At 45.7% G+C, this 20450-nt stretch overlaps 1 protein-coding gene across 16 annotated transcripts in view; it reads left to right on the forward strand.

Annotated features, from left to right (window-relative positions):
• Positions 1–20450, forward strand: part of PTK2 (protein tyrosine kinase 2) — a 253622-nt gene that overhangs the window by 129786 nt on the left and 103386 nt on the right. For all 16 annotated transcript variants that reach the window (XM_059901755.1, XM_059901758.1, XM_059901756.1 and 13 more), the window contains 3 exons: positions 6109–6163; positions 14458–14598; positions 15109–15186. In XM_059901755.1, the coding sequence (XP_059757738.1) occupies positions 6109–6163; positions 14458–14598; positions 15109–15186 (274 nt within the window). The remainder of the gene's footprint in view (positions 1–6108; positions 6164–14457; positions 14599–15108; positions 15187–20450) is intronic.

Here is a 20450-nt window from a genome sequence, read left to right on the forward strand (position 1 = left end):
TGTTAGTTTATTTTAGGGTTCTGGTTTTTCTTGCCAGTAAGGAGAAAAACTGTGAAATAGTCCATATAGTTGCTTAGTTTCACCAGAAAATGTATGGACAGTCTCTGTAATTTATAATGTACTGAAGAAAACTCCTTCAGCTTTACCACATTTCAGAATAACTATTTTCAATTATGCAATAAATAATCAGGCCCAACTTAGGAGAGTGGGAAAAGCACTATCTAAAAACGTTTGCATTTTTTCTTTAAACCAACTAAAGAGTTAATTAGTCTCTTTTTTCTATGTCTCTCCAACGCTGGTAGGACCAAGGTGCCTCTTCTGTAGGCAGAGGGGAAGTACTCGCCGTGAACCTCCAGCCGCAGGCCCAGAACGTGGCCTCCTGGGGTCTTACCCTGAAGGGTGCACTCTGGAGTGTACTCGGGTGGCTCTTTTATTCACGCCTCTTGTAAATCAGAGACGGGAGTCAGATGAGATATGTTAAGAAAAATGTTTTAAGCTTAAAAACTGCATTGCTGACAATGACAGATGAAACCAAAATAAGCTAATAATACAGTGTTAAAATTATGGTTCCTAATGTGATATTGTAGAAGGAAGAATCTTATGTACCAATGATTCTTCTTCAACGTACAGAATTATACTGTGAAATTATTTTAAATGAATCACGTAACTTTTCAGTTCTGCTCATTTCCTTATTAAGTGGTTTGCTTTTTTAAAAAATTCATTTTTAATCATCTTTGCATTTAATGTATTTTGCTGTAGTTGTTTGTGTAACTGTGTCTCTTCTCTACTAGAGTTAAGCTGTATTGATGTAGGGACCTCCTGATACTTCCAGCACTTAGCAAAGTGTCTGATGTTTATTAGGTATTCCATCGATACTTCCTCAGTGAATAAATTTGTGATATAAAATTAGCTGAGGTTAATTCTAATTGTGCATTATTTTCATTCATTTTTAAAAATCGTCTTTCTTGTCAATAATAATCTAGTGCATTTTTTAGCTGCCTGTAATAAGTTATCAGTGAAGGGGATGCTCACAGATTTGGCATGAATTGATTGACAGCGGCTTACCTCAGACAGAAGGCACTTCCTCTTCCGCATACAACGAGCGCCGGGCAGTCAGTGCTCCTCATCACCAGGGCACTAGGCCCCTTGAGTCTTGCCACCGTCACCCATAGCTGCCACCTGGTAGCCTAAGATGGCTGGTTGACCTTACCTGTCACAAGGAGGAAGAGATGGACCTCTTCTCTCTCTCCCAGCCCCCTTTAAGGACACATAAGTGCATGTAGTGCTGAAACACTCTGAAACATGACATTGGCTGAAACAGTGTCACATGGCCACACCTGGCTCCGGGAGAGGAAGGCAGCATCACCTGGTGTACCTGGCCAAAGATGACTTCTCATTACTCAGGTTGAAGGAGAGGATCATTAAGAAGCAAACAGCAATTTCCATTGAAGTTAGAGAATTCTAAGTTTTATCAGTTTTTAAGAGGCTTAAGGTATCATTTTAGAGGTTGAAGGATCTCAGTGATATTCTTAATGATACTCAATTCTTGAGAGCTTTGGGGCGAGGATAAGATAGGGATACTGTATGAAAACGTGCGTTATAGTTTTATTTTAAAGTCGTTTTTGGTTGCCTTTTTTGCTGGAGCTTTAAATTTATGAGAGTTACGTCCACAAAGTATTAATTAGTTAAAGCCAACAGACAAGGTCTGAATCTTCTCAGAAGTAGTGCCGAAGGAGAGATAAGTTTATACTTGACCTGAGAATTCACTTATAAGAAGCTTAATGTATGTAAATAAAGCTATTCAAGCCTCAGGGCTCCAAGGCCTGCTGTGTCATGGGTTTTGGGCGTGAACGCACGTGTGCGCAGGACAAGGCCCCCCGGCTGGGAGTAGCTAGGCGGTACCCGAGTGCGCTCTAGAAAGCTCATCGGGGAGCTGGTGTGGGGTGCGAACCGCTGGATGGTGCCTCTTCCCCCTGATGCGGGGAGCGGCGCCTGCTGCCTGGACCGTCTGACGGCGAGTGTGGTCAGGGGTGCAGGAGGATGGCACAGTCGTGGGGGGAAGGCAGAGCTCTGAGGTTTAACAAAAGGGAAAGAGCAAGACGGCCTCATCAGGCAGCAGTGGTCTGAACGTTTCATTAGAAGGACAGAGGTAAATTAAACGTTAACTAAGAAAATTCTGGTTTAAAATTGATCACAAATACAGTTTTAAGCCCCAGACACCCCAAATCTCAACGAGTAACTTTCCGGGCTCTGAGAGCGTGCTGATGGTGCCTGTCATGTGCTTGCACAGCTCGGGTCAGTGTCTCACCCAAGGAAGAGACCGCAGGGCAGTGACTCCCCTCTCCCCCTCCCCCCCATACCTAAAGTGGTGCCCAGTGTGGGGAAGCGGGGGAGTACAACAGGCTTGCTTTCTTTGAAGCCTCAAATCAGAGTGAGTTGCATCTTAGAGAAAAGTCGGAGGAAGAGTTACTGGGAGATCCTGCTCCCGTGCACGGGCAGCCCCAGCCCAGGCTCCTGTCTGGCCCCCACTCCCTCCTGCGGGATCCGCGGTGGTCTTGCTGAGCGGGCCCCCTGGGAGTCGCAGGTGGTCGTGGTTGTCCCCGTGGGGCTGTGTGGCCGGGCCCACCGCCCTCTCTGAGGAGCCCCGGGGCCCAGGGAGCCGAGGCCGAGATTTCATTGCTGTAAGCCCACGCCACCATCGCAGCGCCCTAGGCTGTGAAGTGTCCTGTCCTCCCAGCCAGTGGGGGCGCCCTTAGCCCCCGTGGCTCCTGAGCACCTGAAGTGGAGCCGGTGCATCTGGGAACTAGATTGTTAACTGAATCTTAGCTAATTTAAGTGTGAATCCTTCATGGGGCTACTCTTGTGGACAGTGCGTTCTCACCTAATATTAATATCTCGTTAACTGCGCGTGTGGGTTAAGAAGGTTCCTTTGAGCTCACGTGGGAAATCTGACAGCCTGATACTGGGGTTTGGGAATTGGGGGGTGGCTGTATCCTAAAAGTTTCATGAAAGCTAGTTTTAGTCAAATGAGTTTACCTGTATTTAGGATCTACCCTTTGGTAACTATTTACATAGTAAAGAATTGCCTCATTATAAAGGCCAGTAGTTTTATTTTGTTTGTGCTACATCAGTAGTGTTTACTGTTTTGTTCACCTTACCTCACGGCTGTGCAGACTTTGGGCTCAAGTGAGTTTTGTGTCACATAAAGCTGAGAGCTAGCCTGCTGCCCATCAGAGAGCTCCTCGAAAGCCAGTGCCCGACACGGGCTGGAGGGAGGTGGCCACGTGTGAGATGGGACAGCCTGTGTGGCCCTGCCAGGCTTCCTGGAGAGTGCTGAATGCAGATGTCTCAGGAGGCTTTCCCTAAAACCGTGAGCGCAGCGCCTGAGGTGTTTCCCAGTGTCCTCCACCGCCAAGCCTCGTAGATGGGCTTCTTGGTAAAGTTAAATCAGAATGTGTGGAGGGGGGTGGTGGTGGTATGGAATTCTCCCAGCGATTCTGTGTTCTTTAGCCTCATTTTTATTTTCTCACTTGCCATGTGTCCCATTTTAAAGGGTTCTAATGTATGGGCAGGTGTTACAGACTCATTATTACTCAAAAGTAGTTGGAAAAACTAAACTGCATACTTGCTAAGCATTAATTGGCCTTAGCTTTTTTTTCCTTAAATGGAGTTGTCCTCACCTTGGAAGTAAAAGTAACACCTGGTAATAGGCTTTATTTTCACACAGAAAAATTCAACCCCCTTGGTCCATCTTTAATTTTCCATTTGTGACAAAAATGAGTATGATAAATTTTCTACTTTCCATTGAACTCTAAGAAAAATATTGGGTTGACCAAAAAAGTTCATTTGGGTTTTCTGTAATAGTTTATGGAAAAACCCAAACGAACTTTTTGGCCAACCGATAGCCACAGAGCGGTGTTGAGTAGTGGCAGCTGATGGTCTCACCGTGGGGAAGAGGCCATCCCTGGCCCTGGTGTTCCCTGCCCCCCCATCCAAAGACTTCCGTGGCCAGCTGCCTCCTTGAGATCTCCACCAGGAGGTCTCGTGCACCCTGCTCGACCCCTCGCCAGAAGCAGAAGTCCCAGGAGGTACCCCCGGGCCCCCGGCCTTCCTCTTATTGGTGCCTCAGCCTTCCCTTGTCACCTTTCATTCAGCGCCGCTGGCTCTGCGTCCAGAGCATCCCTGAGTCTCTGCTGCCCACCCTCCCTCCCACCGCCCTCCTCCGGGCTCCCGGCAGAGCCTCCCTCCCGCCTGCCTTCCGGCCTGTGTCCTCCCCTCCTCCCTACAGCATGTCTGCTCTTGGCAACATCAGGTCACGCCTCCCTCTGCTCAAGACGACGGCTAGTCAGGCCTGTAGACCAGACTCTCGCCAGACGGGAGGGGCGTCCCGGGTGTTTCCGGGGGAAGGGGAACTACCCGTGTAGAGTTCTAGGGACTTAACACATTCTCACTGTCTCCTCAGCACCGCTGTTGGCAGCAGGCATTAGCATCCCTATTTTACACGTGGGTCACTGAGGCTGACAGGCATGAAGGCATAGCCAAATCCTTCCTACGGCAAAGCCAGGATTCCAGTGCAGAGCTCCCTCTATGAAAATAAGTTCTTTTTATTATGGAATAGCTGCCTGCAAAGGAAGATAGGGAAGAAAATGCTCAGGAATAATGCCTCTAAGATTCTAGGGTGTTGGTTTATCTTTTATGTGCTTATTTTGCTACTTCCCATAGTGATTAGCACCCAAATCCTTAAAATGCAAAGTTCCTGTCTTTTTAGGAGGCAACAAAAAGTGGAAGAACTTGGGTGGACACTTTTCCCTGTTCATATCTGAAAAGATAAGGAAGGGAAGTTATAAACAAAAGTGGTTAGAAAAATAAATGGAAAGCCAGGAGTTGTATGAATTTGCTGATAAGTAAAACCAGAAAACTGTGTGTCATGGGAGCTGAGGAAGGATTTTGTACGGGTGTAGTGAACATGGCCGTCATCATCATCACAGAGTGAAGAAGAGTGTGAGAACTGAGACCAGCGTTTAGCAGGGAGTTCGCCGGTTTAGGTGCTAACTAGTAGAGTATGGGATAGGGGGTTAAAACGTTGGGATCTAGAGTCAACCATATAAACTCTGACATGCTTTCTATGGTTTCATTGGTAATACCTGCTAACTTACAGTTACGTGTGAAGACGTCATCCCTGCTTTATTTTTTTAATATACTTTATATTCATTTTACTTTTTTATGTAATCCTGAAAAGGTACCTGTATTTCACTTTTCTCCTTCTTGATCCTTTTATATTTTCCATGTGTCTCCTGATAATCTTTCATGTCTAGAGGCTTTATTTCATCTTACTAGTGCACGATTGCCCTCTAGTGGCCAAAAGCCTGGCTCACTTAGTACCCAAAGTAAGTAGAAAATGAGAGTGAGCCATTCTTTCCATCTGTTTTCTTGGCCGGAATGCTTTGAGGCTCTTGTTACTAATGATTGATTTTGTAGCTTGATCTAAAGAAAATGACTGGGATTTTTCAGCATTTCCACACATTCAGCTTTTTGACCTTAGGCCACTCACTCAATTTCTCTTTTTTTGTTTTGTTTCCTGTGTGAAACTGAGATTATAAACATTGATTAATGTTAATCAAAAAGTTTATTTTTAAAAACAGTCAACTTTTAGGATTAATCTAAGGTATTTAAACTTCCCTGCTATATCCCAGATCTTTCCCTAATCAGGCCAGTCTACTTTCTATACAAATACAGCATTACCCAGTTGGAATCGAGGTTTATAAGGCTAACCTTCAAACAATGTTCAGAGAAGCACAGTTTGTTTACATGTTGTAATTTACAAAGAGGCAATATTTTAGAGGGTTTGCAGTAGTAAGGCTTAAAAAAAAAAAGACTTTCTACCTAAACCAACTTGTATCGGTGTTTCCTGCACAGATCTAGAAAATTACTTGTCTCACCTGCTTCATGACTGTGCGGGTACATTGGAGCTTTATTATACTTATTTCCTTCTCGAATAACGTGTGGAAGGGTAAATAATTTAAACTGCTTTTATGTTCTTGTGACAATGTCATGTTATTCATTGATTTGGTGGTGTTATTTGTTAATACACTTCTTTTTATATTTCAGAAAAGATGTTGGTTTGAAGCGATTTTTTCCTAGGAGTTTACTGGATTCAGTCAAGGTAATTAGAGTCTGCTTTATCGTAATAGGTGACCGTGCTAGGCAAACACCTCCCCCGTGGTATGTGGTTTCCTCCTTTATGTGTAAAAGTCATAATATAAAAAGCTGGCAGTTATTCTAGTCATACTGATGGCAAGTAGATTTTTAAAGGTGTAGCATTCTGCCAGAAAACCATGGTTTCGCTTCTTGATTGTGAGTGCACCCGGCTAAGTACAACACCAAGAAAGTTGCGTTCACAGCGGTCCTCATCACCTAAGTCTTTACGGTCTTGGGTATTTTGACACACGAAAGTAAAGAAGCGGTACGTAAAAGAGCCATAGTGGCAGCTGTAGCGTGCGTGTGTGCGCACGCGTAGAAGTGTGTTCTGAAGGTCTGTCTTCTCTTGTTTCGACCAAGGGCACTCCTCCCCGTTAGTAACTCTTGCAGAACACCAGTTCCTGTCTCTGCCTGTAGCTCCCACTGCAGGGGAGGGGACACCGGGGACCTGAGGTGTGGTTCCCCAGCCCATCCAGAACATGGTCCAGTGTGGTGTGAGGACGCAGCTTTGGATCAAGATAGAGTCCAGCTCAGATGAGCTCTGCCATTTGCTAGCCTCATGGTTTTGGACCTGGTTTCTTATTTCCACAACGAAGAAAATGATATTTTGTAGGGTTGGTGTGGCTATTTAGCAGATGAGTGTTTGTATATGTATAAATGACCGCCACAAGCACCTGTCACAATGCAGTTTATAAACTGTGGCTCTTAACGGCTCTGACTTTTCATCACAGAGGACATGTTCCACACTAGAGCAGCCATGTGGAAGACCGTCCCACTCACTGAGGCCCAAGTGGGATAAGACAGAACACAGGGGTTCAGAGAACTGGCTCGGAAGCCAGCCTGCCTTGGTGAAAGTTCTGACCCGATCACCTTGAATCACTTGGGACTCAGTTTGACCTGGAGAGTGAGGCCCTGGCGTGGGCACAGAAGCCCACCCTATGCATCAGCCTGCCCTTTGCTGGGTGGACCCAGGGGGAGACTCTCACAAGTGTAAGACACCGTTCTTCGGGGCATTCACCCCATCATTGGACAGAGAAGTGCACCACCCAGGGTAAAAGTAAAAAGCAGGAAAGGATACGAAAATGGCTTTATCACATTAGTAGCACCATCGGTGCTCAAACATTAGTCCCGGGGTGGCCTGAGAATTACTGCGAAGTCTCCTTAGAGCCGTGTGTAGATAAGCAGTTATCACAGGAGTTATGACTGCTGGCATTTGGGAGTCCAAGAAGTTATTCTGTATTTAAAAAGGATCCTCAAACTCCAAACAAGCCACCCCAGGTCCAGGTCACAGGTGCCATGGTGTAAGTGTAGCCGAGGTGAGAAGGCCCTGGGGAGGTCCCCCATTGCTGGCTCTTCTAAAGCTCAGCCTCGGCGTCCTCTCCCATACAGACTGCTCACCTCCCCAAGGGGGGCTGAAGAAACATCCTCTACCTTAGGGTCCTGCTCAGGATCTTAATTTTTAATTTTACTTTCTCAGGGTTTAATTACTAGGTATTTACTTGTTTGCATTTTGTCTGCCTGCTTCCATTATATTTTAAAATCCATGAGGACAAAGATAACATCTGCTGTGTTCTCTGCTCTAAACCCTGTGTTTGGCATAATCCCGGGCACACAGTAACATTCGGTAAATCTTATTTAAGTGAAAAAATGAATGAATAAGTTTAAGGGCCACTTGAAAGATGACTGGACTTAGAGGAGGCGCTTTCCAGGTAGAGGGTACCGTGTAGAAGGAGGCGTGAGAATAGCGCAGGGGATGCTCCTTCACAAGACAGAAGAATCGGAAGGCTGGAGAAGCTCATTTCCCTGGGCAGCGCGCTCGGCCCCTGCTGTCACTCCAGAAACGCCCCCGTTCCTGCACAGGACTTGTCCCCTCCAGGTGTCTTTCAGGCTGTCCCTGAGGACCCAGCCTGACCGGCCTTCCTCATCCCGACCCTGCTGCCGACCCTGATGCGCTTCTGCTGCTGTTTGGGCTCCAGCTGGCAGTCAGGTCAGCCCTGTGACCAGAGCTCAGACACTGCGGTCACCTGTGTGGACGTCAGTACTCAGATGAGAGCACGTAGGGGCCCTGGGTGTTCATGGCAGGTTTCATGGCAGGGGAGGGACATGGTCACCTTTTGGACTTTAGAACATAAACCTGACAGCAGCATGGAGGACAGATCGAAAGCAAAAACACTCCAATCAAGAAGGGTTGGAGGTGATTAAGGTAATCAAGGTGTGCAGTGTCAGCCCTGGACGCGGTGGTAGCTGAGCCCTGTGCGCACGGGGAGTGGAGGGGAAGGGATTGACCCTGTGGAGCTTGAGAGAACTTCACGAGCCAAACAGGTAGCACTTGTGTTTTCTGAAAGGTTCAGTTGCTGCTGATTTTGATGCAAGCAGGGAGAAGAGAATTGACTTTTTAGCTTCTGTTTCTTAGGTACAGATTCGTCTAGTGTTTCACTTCTCACATGCTTTCTAATATAAAGGAAATCAGTATACTTTTGTAAAACAAATAATGTATATTTGGCTTCTTAAATAGCTTAATCAGTAGTTCATATCCTTGTGCCAAAATTTTTTCACCTTCTATGTAAATTCTTTCAACTGATTGCCATCAGACTCTTGTGGGTATGACTGACATAAACGTATACCCATAGGTGTGTAACAGCTACAGTACAAATTAGGTTGTGTTCAGACAGTCTCCTCTTCAAAACTATTGCCAGTGAAACTTCAGCTAACAAGAAATTCACATCAGCTTCTTGTTTCTCCCGGACTAGCCCTATAGAATGGCTAGACCAATTAGTATTTGCTTTTCCAAAGGCCATTTTGTTTTATATGCCTTTTTCCCTTCATATCTAGATTTCTAGAAGCTCATTTGTAGTTAATGCTCACATTGAAGGGTTGAAAGCTTACCTTATATTTGATGGAACTTAAGCTATGATTGATTGATTGCAAAACAGGATTGGGGTGTATGTGCCCGATTACTAAGAATAATTTACAAGATATTTAAATTTTCTGACTCTTTGATCTTAGTAGTGCCAGAGGCACATTTTTAAAAACACTGTACCAGTAAAACAAGTCAATCCCAACCTGAGGATAGTCTACAAAATTGACAGCTGGGCGATGGGGAGACATGAGTAAATGCAGTGTGGGGTCCTGGAGCAGTGAGAGGGCGTCAGTGGGCAAACCAAGGGGTCTGAGTAAAGTCTGCAGCTAGCAAGTACTCTTGTACCAATGTTGGTTTCTTAATTTTAACGGATGTGCCAGTGTCGTGTGAGATGTTAACTTCCAGGGCAGGGGTAGGGGGGAGGTGGGCGCTGGGCCAAGGGCAGGAATTCCGTACTGTCTTTGAAGCTCTTCTGTAAATCTCAAATTATGTTGCAAATAAAATAGCCAAAGTTCAACTTATTTGAGTATAATTCACAGTAGAAATCTAATTTCAGAACTAGAAATGTTGCAAGATCAATAGGTATCAGTTTTTTGAAGTATCTGTACTTCAAAGTAATAGAGTGGTTTCCTAGGGTCCTTTCGGGAGCACTTAGTTTAGTCATCATTCCCATCCCTGTGGTTAGCACGGAAGTGCCTGGCTCAGCAGTCATTCAGCGACCAACTCCTGGCGTCTGCTGCGTGCCAGGGAGAATGAGGCCTGGTGTCAGCACAGAAGTGTCCGTCCGGTCTGGGCTCCTGTAAGCAGGGTGGGAAAAAAGCACGCTTCAGACGTACACACACACACACACACACACACACAATGGAATGTTACTCAGCCATAAAAAGAAGGAAATCTTGCCACTTGCAGCAATGTGGATGGGCCTTGAGGACATTGTGCTCAGTGAAGTAAGTCAGACAGAGAGAGACAAATACTGTGTGACCTCACTTATATGAAAAGAAAAAAAGCCAGCTCCTAGATACAGAGAACAGGTTATGGCTGCCGGAGGTTGGAGTGGGTGAAATGGGTGCAGGGCTCAAAAGGTACAGACTCCAGTTATAAAAGTAAGTCCCAGGGATGTGAGGTGACTGTAGTTATCAACACTGTTTTACATATTTGAAAGTTGCTAAGAGGGTGTGTCTTAAAAGTTCTCATCACAAGAAAAAGAAATGTGTCACTCTGTGAGGTGTTGGGTGTTAACTAGACTTACTGTGGCGATCATTTCACAGTATATACAAATACTGAATCATTACATTGTACACCCGAAACTAATACAACGTTACACGTCAGTTAAAAAACACACACTTCGCATGCACTGTTACCGTATCTATGTTTAGCATTTGGTAGGTGGGGAGATAATTCCTCAATTAATGTTTCTTAGCCTGCTCCTCTTTTTTTGCATATTCTCTTTAGCGCTACATTATAACTTTTTCATCCAGGAGGCCCTCGGAATCCATTGTTGTTAGCAGCATCTGATAAATATTGGGTTGATTAATATGAAATTATTTTTGTTGTTCAGAAGGCTGAATAGCAGCAATTTCCGATGATTCATCCTAATAATACTGCCTCATTTTGAGTAGTTTTCTCTCTCTATATAAATTGGTTTAAAATTGACTAGCATTCATTGATAGATGCCTTGTTTCCTAAGTCTGGGCAAACACAAAGCAGATGTTGAAACCCTATAAACAGGGAAGTGTATTGATTAATATCAAGAGATTCTAGGAAGTCAGATTTTGTGGAATTTTTTCCTTACTGAGAAAGGAGGAAAGAACTGATGCTTTCTGAGGCATCCTTCTTAGAAACGAATCTGGGGCTCCTTTCAGATAGCGAGGGTTTTCTAGTTCCTGCCCAACACTGGCTGCTGCAGGCCGGAAATCTCAGTCCTCTTGGGTGGCCACGTTGAAGTAGAGACCCCAAGAAAGCTCAGGCACTCACTCCCGGCCAGGTGCGCCCGCCCTTGCTGGGCGGGGAGCCGGGGTGTGGCTCTGTGTCCCAGGAAGTAGCCCTGAATGGGCGCGCTCCCTCCTGCAGCTCCTGCGGCTGCCGCTCATGAGTGTGACCTCCTGTCTTAGCCGGGTGACGTGTAGGACTCGGGAGGGGCCAGGCAGAGCAGCATGCGGAAAACTGACAGAGTCAGCTGGATGACACAGAGGCGTGAAACTGTAGCTCGGGCTGTCTGTCTGCTAACACTGCACAGTTACTATTTTCAAACCGATTTGCCCAGTTACTCAAGTTTTCCGGCAGGTTGAGTGGTCAGGTGCACAGTTTAGTTGACCCCGTGCACACCCATTCCACAGGTGCTGTGGGTCGGGGGACAACAGCGAGGGAAGGAGACGCGGAATGGGCAGCGCCTGTGCCGTGGGCTCGGTAGGAGAACGAGGATGAGCAGGGACCGTAAGGTGTTGCATTTCATGTTTACACGTACGCGTATTTACCTGTCACGTGTGAGTTACTTCTACACACTTAATAGAGAACTAACTACGTATAATGCTCACATCACAGGTATTTCCATTTCCTTGTTTTTCACTAGTCTCTCTTCTACCAGAATTCTGTATCCACGGGAGACCATCACAGAAATCAAGGCAAGAGCGGGGCTCCTGCTTGGGAAGCTTAGAGAAAAGAACGTGGCTTTTGGAAAAGCACTTTGAGGATGTGTCAGTGCAGTGGATTTTGAGAGGTGGGCGAAAGAGGTCAAGGTTGCCGCCTAGGTTTCTGTCTCTGAGCCGCTGGGAGATTTGCTGAGATGAGGAGGACCAGGCCTGGAAGAAAGTCACAAGTTCTCTTGGTGGCACGCCAGGTTTCAGGTGTCTGGGAATTTCAGGTGGAAAGCTCAGGTGGGCACATGCACGTGTGTGGTTCTAATGCTCAAGAGGAGACGCAGAGAGTGTTTGCAAAGCCTGGAGTCAGAACAGCTGTTAAATGCCGTCTCAGCTGTGATGAGAGTGGCCTTTTTCAGTCTCTGGGCTCGTGGCCAGAGCTTGGACGGCTCTCCCCCAAACCACGCGTCCCAGACTTTTCGTTTACAGAGTGTCCAAGGCCAACCACTCATGCTGTAGGTAACATCTGATAGTCAAGCCTTGCTGCCCTTGAACCCATTTTGCTTCTCTTCAGTTTAGTTCCTGTGATCTAAAACCATAACTGATACTCTTCCAATTGCCTATAGTTCCACACTTGGCTCACCTGTCAGAACCCCAGCCCTGGTTAAAACCAGTGTTGGCCTACCAAGCAGGCTTTGGCCCGCACTTCTTTCCTGCGGCAGCTGTATTTGTGGGAGTCATCAGGCCCCATGCCTGTAATCACGTCGGCTGGAGACGGTAACGTTCTGACCCAGCCCTGCTGTCTCCTGAGCTCGGGTCTATATCCAGCTTTACGCTCAGTGGTTCAGATCGGGAGACTTGCGGATCTCAGGCACGTTCAGAATTAACGTGACTTCGTCTTCCCGGAGCCCGCCCTTCTGTCTGCCCGCTTGTTCCACCCAAAACTCGAGTTGTGTCGACTTCCCGCTTTCCCTGCCATCTCGAGCGTCATCCAGGCGGCCATGCGTGCCCGGCGCCGGTCTCTCTGCTTCCGTTCTCCCCCACACCTTCTCTGCAGGAGCAGAGCCAGCTGTTGAAATAAAAGTCACCGGCCCTAGGTTATCTAGGGCCTGCTCTCTGCCCGCCGCCGCCTCGCGCCCTGGTCTTCATCTCCAGTAACTGCAGCCCCTCTGGAACTGGATCCCCCGCTGACCACAGCTCCTAGCTGTCCAGCTCACTCTGCGGTGTCCCAGATCCAGCAATCCTTTGACCACACTGGTACCTTCAGGCCACTCCAGGCAGGCTGTCACTGCCCTGACCCACCAAAGTATGCCACCCCCTCCTGATTCACCTGCTCCCATTTCCCTGACTGCTGAGATGAGCAGGCCGCCATGGGATGAGGTCCTGTCCCTGCCCCTCCAGATCCCCGCCCTGTCCTGTCTCCAGTCTCCTGGCTTTGCTTCCTGTCTGTGTGCATCTCACACTGAGGCTCAGGCAGCCCCTGCTATTCTCTAAGACCCTCCTCCGCCTTGCTTCTCCCGGTCTTGGCCATTTCAGTTCAGTGGTAACTCTTACCTCTCAGTACGTCCTGTTGGTTCTGTTTTCAAAACAGGTCTGAAATCTGACTACTACTCACTCCTTTCTGCTTCTACACTTGTGCAGCAGTGCCTGGGTCCCATCACCTCTCGCCTGGATTATTTTGGTGGCATCTCACTGGATCTCTCCTGCTCCCTTCATACTGTTCCCAACATAGCGGCCAGAGTATTCCTGTTAAAACCTATGTCGGATCACAATATTCCTATCCCAGGCCGCCCCAGGGCTTTGCATCTCACCAGGGTGGACCCAGTTGCTTCCTGTGGCCTGCATCCTCTTGCCCCCTTCCCCAGACCTCATCCATCACACATCCTTTGCCCGCTGGCCCCCTCAGGCCACACTTCTCTCTCTGGCACACCATGGACTGTGGGCTCGCCACCCTCCACCATCCAGATGCTCATGGTTTATAAATAGAAAACTCAGATAAGTGAAAAGGCACCCAGAGATCACCTGTGATCCCACTACACAGAGAAGAGAGGCATGGCTGGTTTGTCTTCACTGTGTGTTGGTGCGTGTGCCCGCCTGTGTGAGGCCCATATCCTGTGCTCTCCTTTGAAAGGCATCTACAGTACAACAGATTGCCTTGTCTTATTTTTTCATGTAGCACTGTGATACGGATTTTCATGGCAGTAAATGGGATGTGCACAGCAGTCTTAGGACATCTGGGTAGCAGACACACTGCTGCGTGCATGGCCGGTTGTGGGGTACTCTACACACTTCCGTGCTGAACCTCCTTGTTGCTGGATCTTTGCATAGTTCTTTCATCATTCCTAAAGAATAATTTCTCAAAGGTTGTGGTTTTAAAGTTTTTGATTTCTTATTGCCAAATTGCCTTCAGAAAGGGTGTGTTGACTTCCCCTCCCAGGTTGGGATGTGTGAGTGCCTTTATGTCCCCTCCTTTGCCGACTACAGGTCACATGCGAATATAGCCCTTATATTTTTAATGCCTAACTGTTTACCACATGTTCTAATAAGCCAATTATTGCTTTACCAATTTCTGTTTAAGAAATAAAGCTCGGTACTGCTGAACTGTATACTTTAAAATGGTTGCAATGGTATATTTTATGTGTATTTTACTATAATTTTTTTTTTTTTTAAAAAGAAACAAAGCTCTGATAAATACAACATTTGGTGAACGTAGGTGGTATTAAGTGGTGGCTGGACAAGAAATGTTCCTTGGTGTTGGCTGGTATTGCTGTGGTCTTTACTCATTGTTGGCTCTAAAAAGATGTTTGTAATTTTATCATGCAGGCCAAAACACTAAGAAAATTGATCCAACAAACATTTAGACAGTTTGCCAACCTTAATAGAGAAGAAAGTATTTTGAAATTCTTTGAGATCCTCTCCCCAGTGTACAGATTTGATAAAGAATGCTTCAAGTGTGCCCTTGGTGTAAGTATGGGGACTTGGAAATAGGGTGGGACTAGGTGTGATTTCTTTTGCTTTTTCTTATCCATGTATATCTAAATTTCTGATTGAAATCTAATTTGTCACATTTTTAACAACATGAGAGTATTTTACAGTGGGAAAAATACAAAAAGAAAATGTGTCAACGTGAGACTAAAACCATCCTTTTTTAATAGCATGCCTAAGATTTTTTTTTTATTCCAGCCCAGCGATTCATTGATTAACTGTTCTCTAAGGGCTAGTTTACCTATTCAGATAATCTTCCCAAAGAAACCATTGGCTTGAGACCCACTGGAATGAGCGCAGTCTGTCTGTCTCTGCTTAGGCTCAGCAGATGCTGCACCATGAAGTTGTAACTATTTTGTATTATTTGGTTACAAAGATCAGTAGCAAGCTAGTCCAGCCCCCCTTTGGTCCTTTAATGTGTCCATGGTTCTCTATCTAAAATATCTTTTTCCTTCTGGTACCTTTGCCGTCACCTGTTTCACCTTCAAGTCAAGCTGGATTATTTCGGTGGAGCTGGCGATTGGCCCCGAAGAAGGAATCAGTTACCTCACAGACAAGGGCTGCAACGTAAGTGTGCTTTGGACAAGTCTTGGGAGCGGCCTGTGTGGAACATACCTCCTGTCGGACCTGATTGTGGACAAAGGGGAATCAAAATAAGGAAATGAGGATTCTCTTGGAAAAGACATTATTCTGCCATTAAAGCTTTCCGTTTCACAGCGTTTATTGCTCAAGGGAATGAAAGGAAGAGACAGCCTAGGTCGAAAGTTTTTGAAATTCTTTAGTCGGGAAGGAAAGGAATCACACAAATTGCACATATGTTGGTGAGATCTGAATGGGGTTGTTACAGTTTATCTGGAGAAGTTTTAGATACTAATTTCTTCATTCAGTTCTACATCTAATTTAAGTTTATTTGTACTTGTATCATGTCCTTTGAAACAGCCTCTTCTGGCTCTTTCCAGGATCAAAAAAATCACTAAGAAAAGGGCAGCCAACCCAATAGAGGATGTCCAAATAGTTAAGACATAAGTGAAATGACGTTCAGCCTCATAGTCATCAGATAAATGCACAGTGTGATACTATTACACATCTACCAGAATGGCTGAGATGAAAAAGATGTGTAATTCCAGGTGTTGGCAGGCATGTGGAACAGCTGGACGTTTCATAACACTCTGAGGGTATAAAGTGGCACGACCTCTTCAGAAAGCCCTGTGACGTTATCTGTCTTCTCTTTGATTTGTAGTCTCTCGTATTCTCTTGCAAGGTTTTCTTTGTCCTTTCGCATTTAACCCCTGTGGAATTTTGTGTATGGTACAAGGTGGGCCTGTGGTGTGTCCGGAGGATGGGCTCTGGAGTGTGCAGCCGGGGTTCCCAGTGGGTCACTCTCATGCTGGCCTTGTGACTTTGAGTCCATTTCTTCACAGCTGGCTTATGTTTCCTCGTCAGCAAAATGGCAATAATAATTACAACTCCCTAAGAGGGGTGGTAGGAGGATTAAGTGGGTACTGAGTGTGCAGTGTTGAGGTGAAGGCCTTGCGCAGAGGAAGCACTTAGAGGATACTGGCTGCTGTCATTGGCCCCTTGTTGCTCTTCTCGTTGGTATCCCAGTGAGCAGCCAGCCGTGTCAGCACAGTAATCGTATCTTTTACCTCAGTTGAATTTCTGCCATCTTTGTGATCTAATTCTGGGTCCTCTGTTCTGGTCCAAGGACACAGTTCTCTCTTTCTGTACCGATTCCATCCAGATGGGATTGCTCTGGGTTGGTGCTGCATCCCTGTGTCATCTTTTTTTTGTACACTTTCTGCATATATCGTTTTTCTTTTGTACACTTTCCTGGCTGTTACTGGCTGTTTAGTCCTTCAAAACCAAAGTTATAGAATTAGCAGAAAATTCTGTTGGGATTCCAACTTGTTTGTTAATTTGTGAAAGTAGGTGTTAGTTATCTGTCCAAGAATATGGTATGCCTTTCTATTTGTTCAGGACTTCTTTTTTTTTTTTTTTTTTAATTATTTATTTATTTTTGGCTGCGTTGGGTCTTCTTTGCTGCGCGCAGGCTTTCTCTACTTGCGGTGAGCGGGGGCTACTCTTCGTTGCAGTGCACGGGCTTCTCATTGTGGTGGCTTGTCTTGTTGCGGAGCATGGGCTGTAGAGCTCAGGCTCAGTATTTGTGGCGCACGGGCTAGTTGCTCCACAGCATGTGGGATCTTCCCGGACCAGGGCTTGAACCCATGTCCCCTGCATTGGCAGGTGGACTCTTAACCACTGCGCCACCAGGGAAGCCCGTTCAGGACTTCTTTTACATCCTTCAATAAGATGTCATAGTCCTTTTTCGTGTAGATTTTTTGTATTAAGCTAATTCATAAGTATTATAGAGTTTTTGGCCTTATTGGGAAAATTTTTGGGGGGCATTTCCAATTTAAAATTCATACTGTGAGCATAGCAGAATATACTTGATTGTTGTTTATCATATATTCAGCAACCTTGTTCATTTAATAAGTCATTTTTTATTAGAATCTTAGATTTGTAGGTATGTAATCATGTAATCAGCAAAAAAAAGAATAGTTTTAACTTTTTTCTCTAATCTATGCAGTTCTTTCCTGTTCTCATATTCACAGGCACCTTGAAGATCATGTTTAATAACGGGTGGTAGAGGATATCCCTATCTTGTTTTAGGTTTTAATTTATCAGTTAAAAGTGTGTCATCATTTAGGATAATTTTTGATGTTGGGTTTTAGTAATGTATCTTTTTTTAAAAAAAATATTTATTTATTTGCTTGTGTGGGGTCTTAGTTGCAGCACATGGGCTCCTTAGTTGCAGCATGCGTGTGGGATCTAGTTCCCTGACCAGGGATCAAACCCGGGCCCCCTGCATTGGGGGTGCAGAGTGTTATCCACTGCACCACCAGGAAAGTCCCTTTAGTGAAATATCTTTCATGTTTCTAAATTATGCCTTTCTCTGCTTAGAATTTTTATTAGGAGTGGCAACTAAATTTAAGTGAAGGCTTTTTCAGCCTTAATGATATGATCTTGGTTTTTTCTCTTTTAATTTGTTGTTATTTTATATTATCTTGATTAGATGTGCTGATATTGAGCCATTTAATAACTCCTACTTGGTTATGCTATATTATTTTTTTGAAATAGTGATTTATTATATTTGCTAATATATAGAATTTTTGCAAATATTTATGTGAGATCAATCTAGTCTTTTCTTTTTATATTAGCTCTATGAGGACATGATATTAGAAGTTACACTAATTTTATCAGGCGAATTAGGGGGCTTTTCATCATTTTGTGGCCTGAAATATTTTAAGTCAAGGTAGAGTTGTGTGTTCTGTGAAGGTGGATAGAATCAATCTATGTAACCACATGGTGCCTTTTTCAATGGTGGGTGTTTAACCATTTTTTTCAACCTCTCCAGTAGTAATAGATCTATTCAGGTTTTCCATTTCTTGTGTCAGATTTGGTAATTCATACTGTTAGCGTTTCATCTGCTTCTCTACATTTTTTAATTGTTGCCATGGAGTTCCATCTCGTGATACTCTTATGATCTTTCCAGTAACTTTATTTCTATATCCTTTCTCAGTCCTAAGCTTGTCTATTTGGATTTGTCTCTTCTTTTCAGATTTGCAAAGGATTTATTTCAGCTGCTTTTGAAGGACAGGCTTAGCGGTTAGGGTTATAGCATTAATCTATTTGTCTTCATTAATTTCAGTATTTATCTTCACAGATTTCCTTTTCCTAATATCTTTTGGTTATTTTTATTCTTTCCTTCTGCTGTTCCCTTTAAGTACTTCTTTAAAATTTATTCTTTTTATGTGGCCGACCTTGAGGGATAATGTCAGAATGGGTCAGAAAAACAATGGGTTAAAAGAAGGAATAAAAAATAAGTTAAATACAATAATTTCCATAACTCAACTTTCTTTTTGTGCTTTGGAAATTTTTTTAAATTGTAAGATGACAGTAATGGGAATATTTTAATATAACCATTTACTGAAACTAATTGAGATATTTCTCATTTCATGTGTCACCACTGACTTAATGATATTTGGTCCCCAGTGTGTTAGAAGGAGCCTCAGGCCTCCTCTATGACAGTGTATGTACCTTGTGCCAGCAGCTCAAACATCAGACTAGCCTCGCCCTCGGTGATGCCCTTTTCCAAAATGGTGAGCAACTCATAGTAACATTCCAAAGACAGGAAAGTGTAATATTCCCTGAATTACACCTAAGTTGCATTCCTGGAAAATTCCATGCAGAGCATACTTTGTTTCAAAATAGATGTGGGTTCTAGAGTCAGATTTTTCACCAGCATGAAAAAACACCAGGACGTTTGAAAGCCATTCAGGACACAAGACAGTTTTTCACCATGTGGGAATTTCCTGCACATTATATGGCCTCTCACAGCCCTGGTCCTCATTCATGTTCCTCATTCTTTGGTTAGCTGAAAACAACTCCCAGGGAATGGCCCTGCCCCAGTGAGACCAGAGCACATCCCATCAAGACGAGGTCCTGGTGGGGAATTAGGTCAGAGAGGCAGGCAGAGGTCAGATCAGGTGGGTGTTTGATTCCTTTTGGCTAGCATTATACCGTTTTTACAGGGGACTTAATAGGACCAGATTTACATTTTAAAGTACCTCCCTGGCTTCCGGGGGCTGTCTGTGTAGAGGACAAACACGGATGAAGGGACACTGGCTGGGAAACAATTGCAGGACGGATTCTGAGCACCGTGCAAGACGGTGGCTTGTACTGGAGTGGTGGCCGTGGGGATGGAGGGAAAACGCACGGATTCTGGGTGTTGGGAGCTGGGCTGGATATGGGGTAAGGGAAGGAGGGGAGTCAGTAATCGTGCCTTCATATTTCCACTCAGGAACCAGGTTGAATGGTGATGCTTTTGTTGAAGTGAGGAAGACTGGAGGGGGAAGGGGGTCCCCATGACTGTGCTGGGTGTGCGGTCAGTCTCTCTCCAATGTCCACGCGGGGATGTCACGTAGGGAGTTGGATATTTGAGTCCGAGCTCAGGACTGGAGATGGTGCTTGTGCCACAGGACTGGATGGTGTTCGCCGGGTAGGCCATGCACAGCTGGGGAGAAGAACGGGGCCCAGCACAGAGCCCTGTGGCACTTGAACGTTTGTGGGTTGAGTAGGGGAGAAGCCAGGAAAAGGAAAGAGAGCCAGGGAAGGAGGAGGAAAGCCCATGAGGGCAGAGGCCACAGAGGCCGAGAGAGGGCCGGGCGTGGGGGCCATGCTGTGTGCTGCCCAGCGGATGGAGGACTGCCCGTGGGTGTCCGTGCGCAGGGCCTGACAGAGCACAGCCGTGCCTGAGAGCAGTGCTGCAGAGACGCTGCGCTGAGAAGGGGCGCGGGCTAGGAGTCCCCTTCGGAACCGTAATTCCGGCTCAGTCCCAGTGGCGTAATCTGTGCTGAGTGGGGCGCTTGGCAGGGAGGGGCTGATACCGGTGATGTTCTAAGAGAAAGAGGTCCTAACGAGGCCGATTGTTTTGGATAAACCTGTCGGAATCGTCTCGCGCAAACCGGTCGTTGTCATGAAATGGTAGAGGATGAAAGACGGATGGGCATATTCTGTCTGCATAAGAAAAAAGAGTTCACTCCTCTTGGGAAAGTGAACAGTGTCTCTCTTGGCCTGTCTGTGTGGGGCGGGTCCTTTGGATACCCGCCGTCTCCCTAGCACGGTTACACTCTGGAACTTGAGAACGTTTCAGAGACTTGTTCGAGCTCAGGATGCATTGGGAGTGGGAACAGGTCCCTCCGCCTGTGAGAAGCGGAGCAGAACGCTCCCCCAGGCCAGCAGTTTCACACGGCCCCCCCCCCCGGCCAGAG

This window comes from Balaenoptera ricei, chromosome 17 (assembly GCF_028023285.1).
Source record: "Balaenoptera ricei isolate mBalRic1 chromosome 17, mBalRic1.hap2, whole genome shotgun sequence".
Taxonomy (NCBI): Eukaryota; Metazoa; Chordata; class Mammalia; order Artiodactyla; family Balaenopteridae; genus Balaenoptera; species Balaenoptera ricei.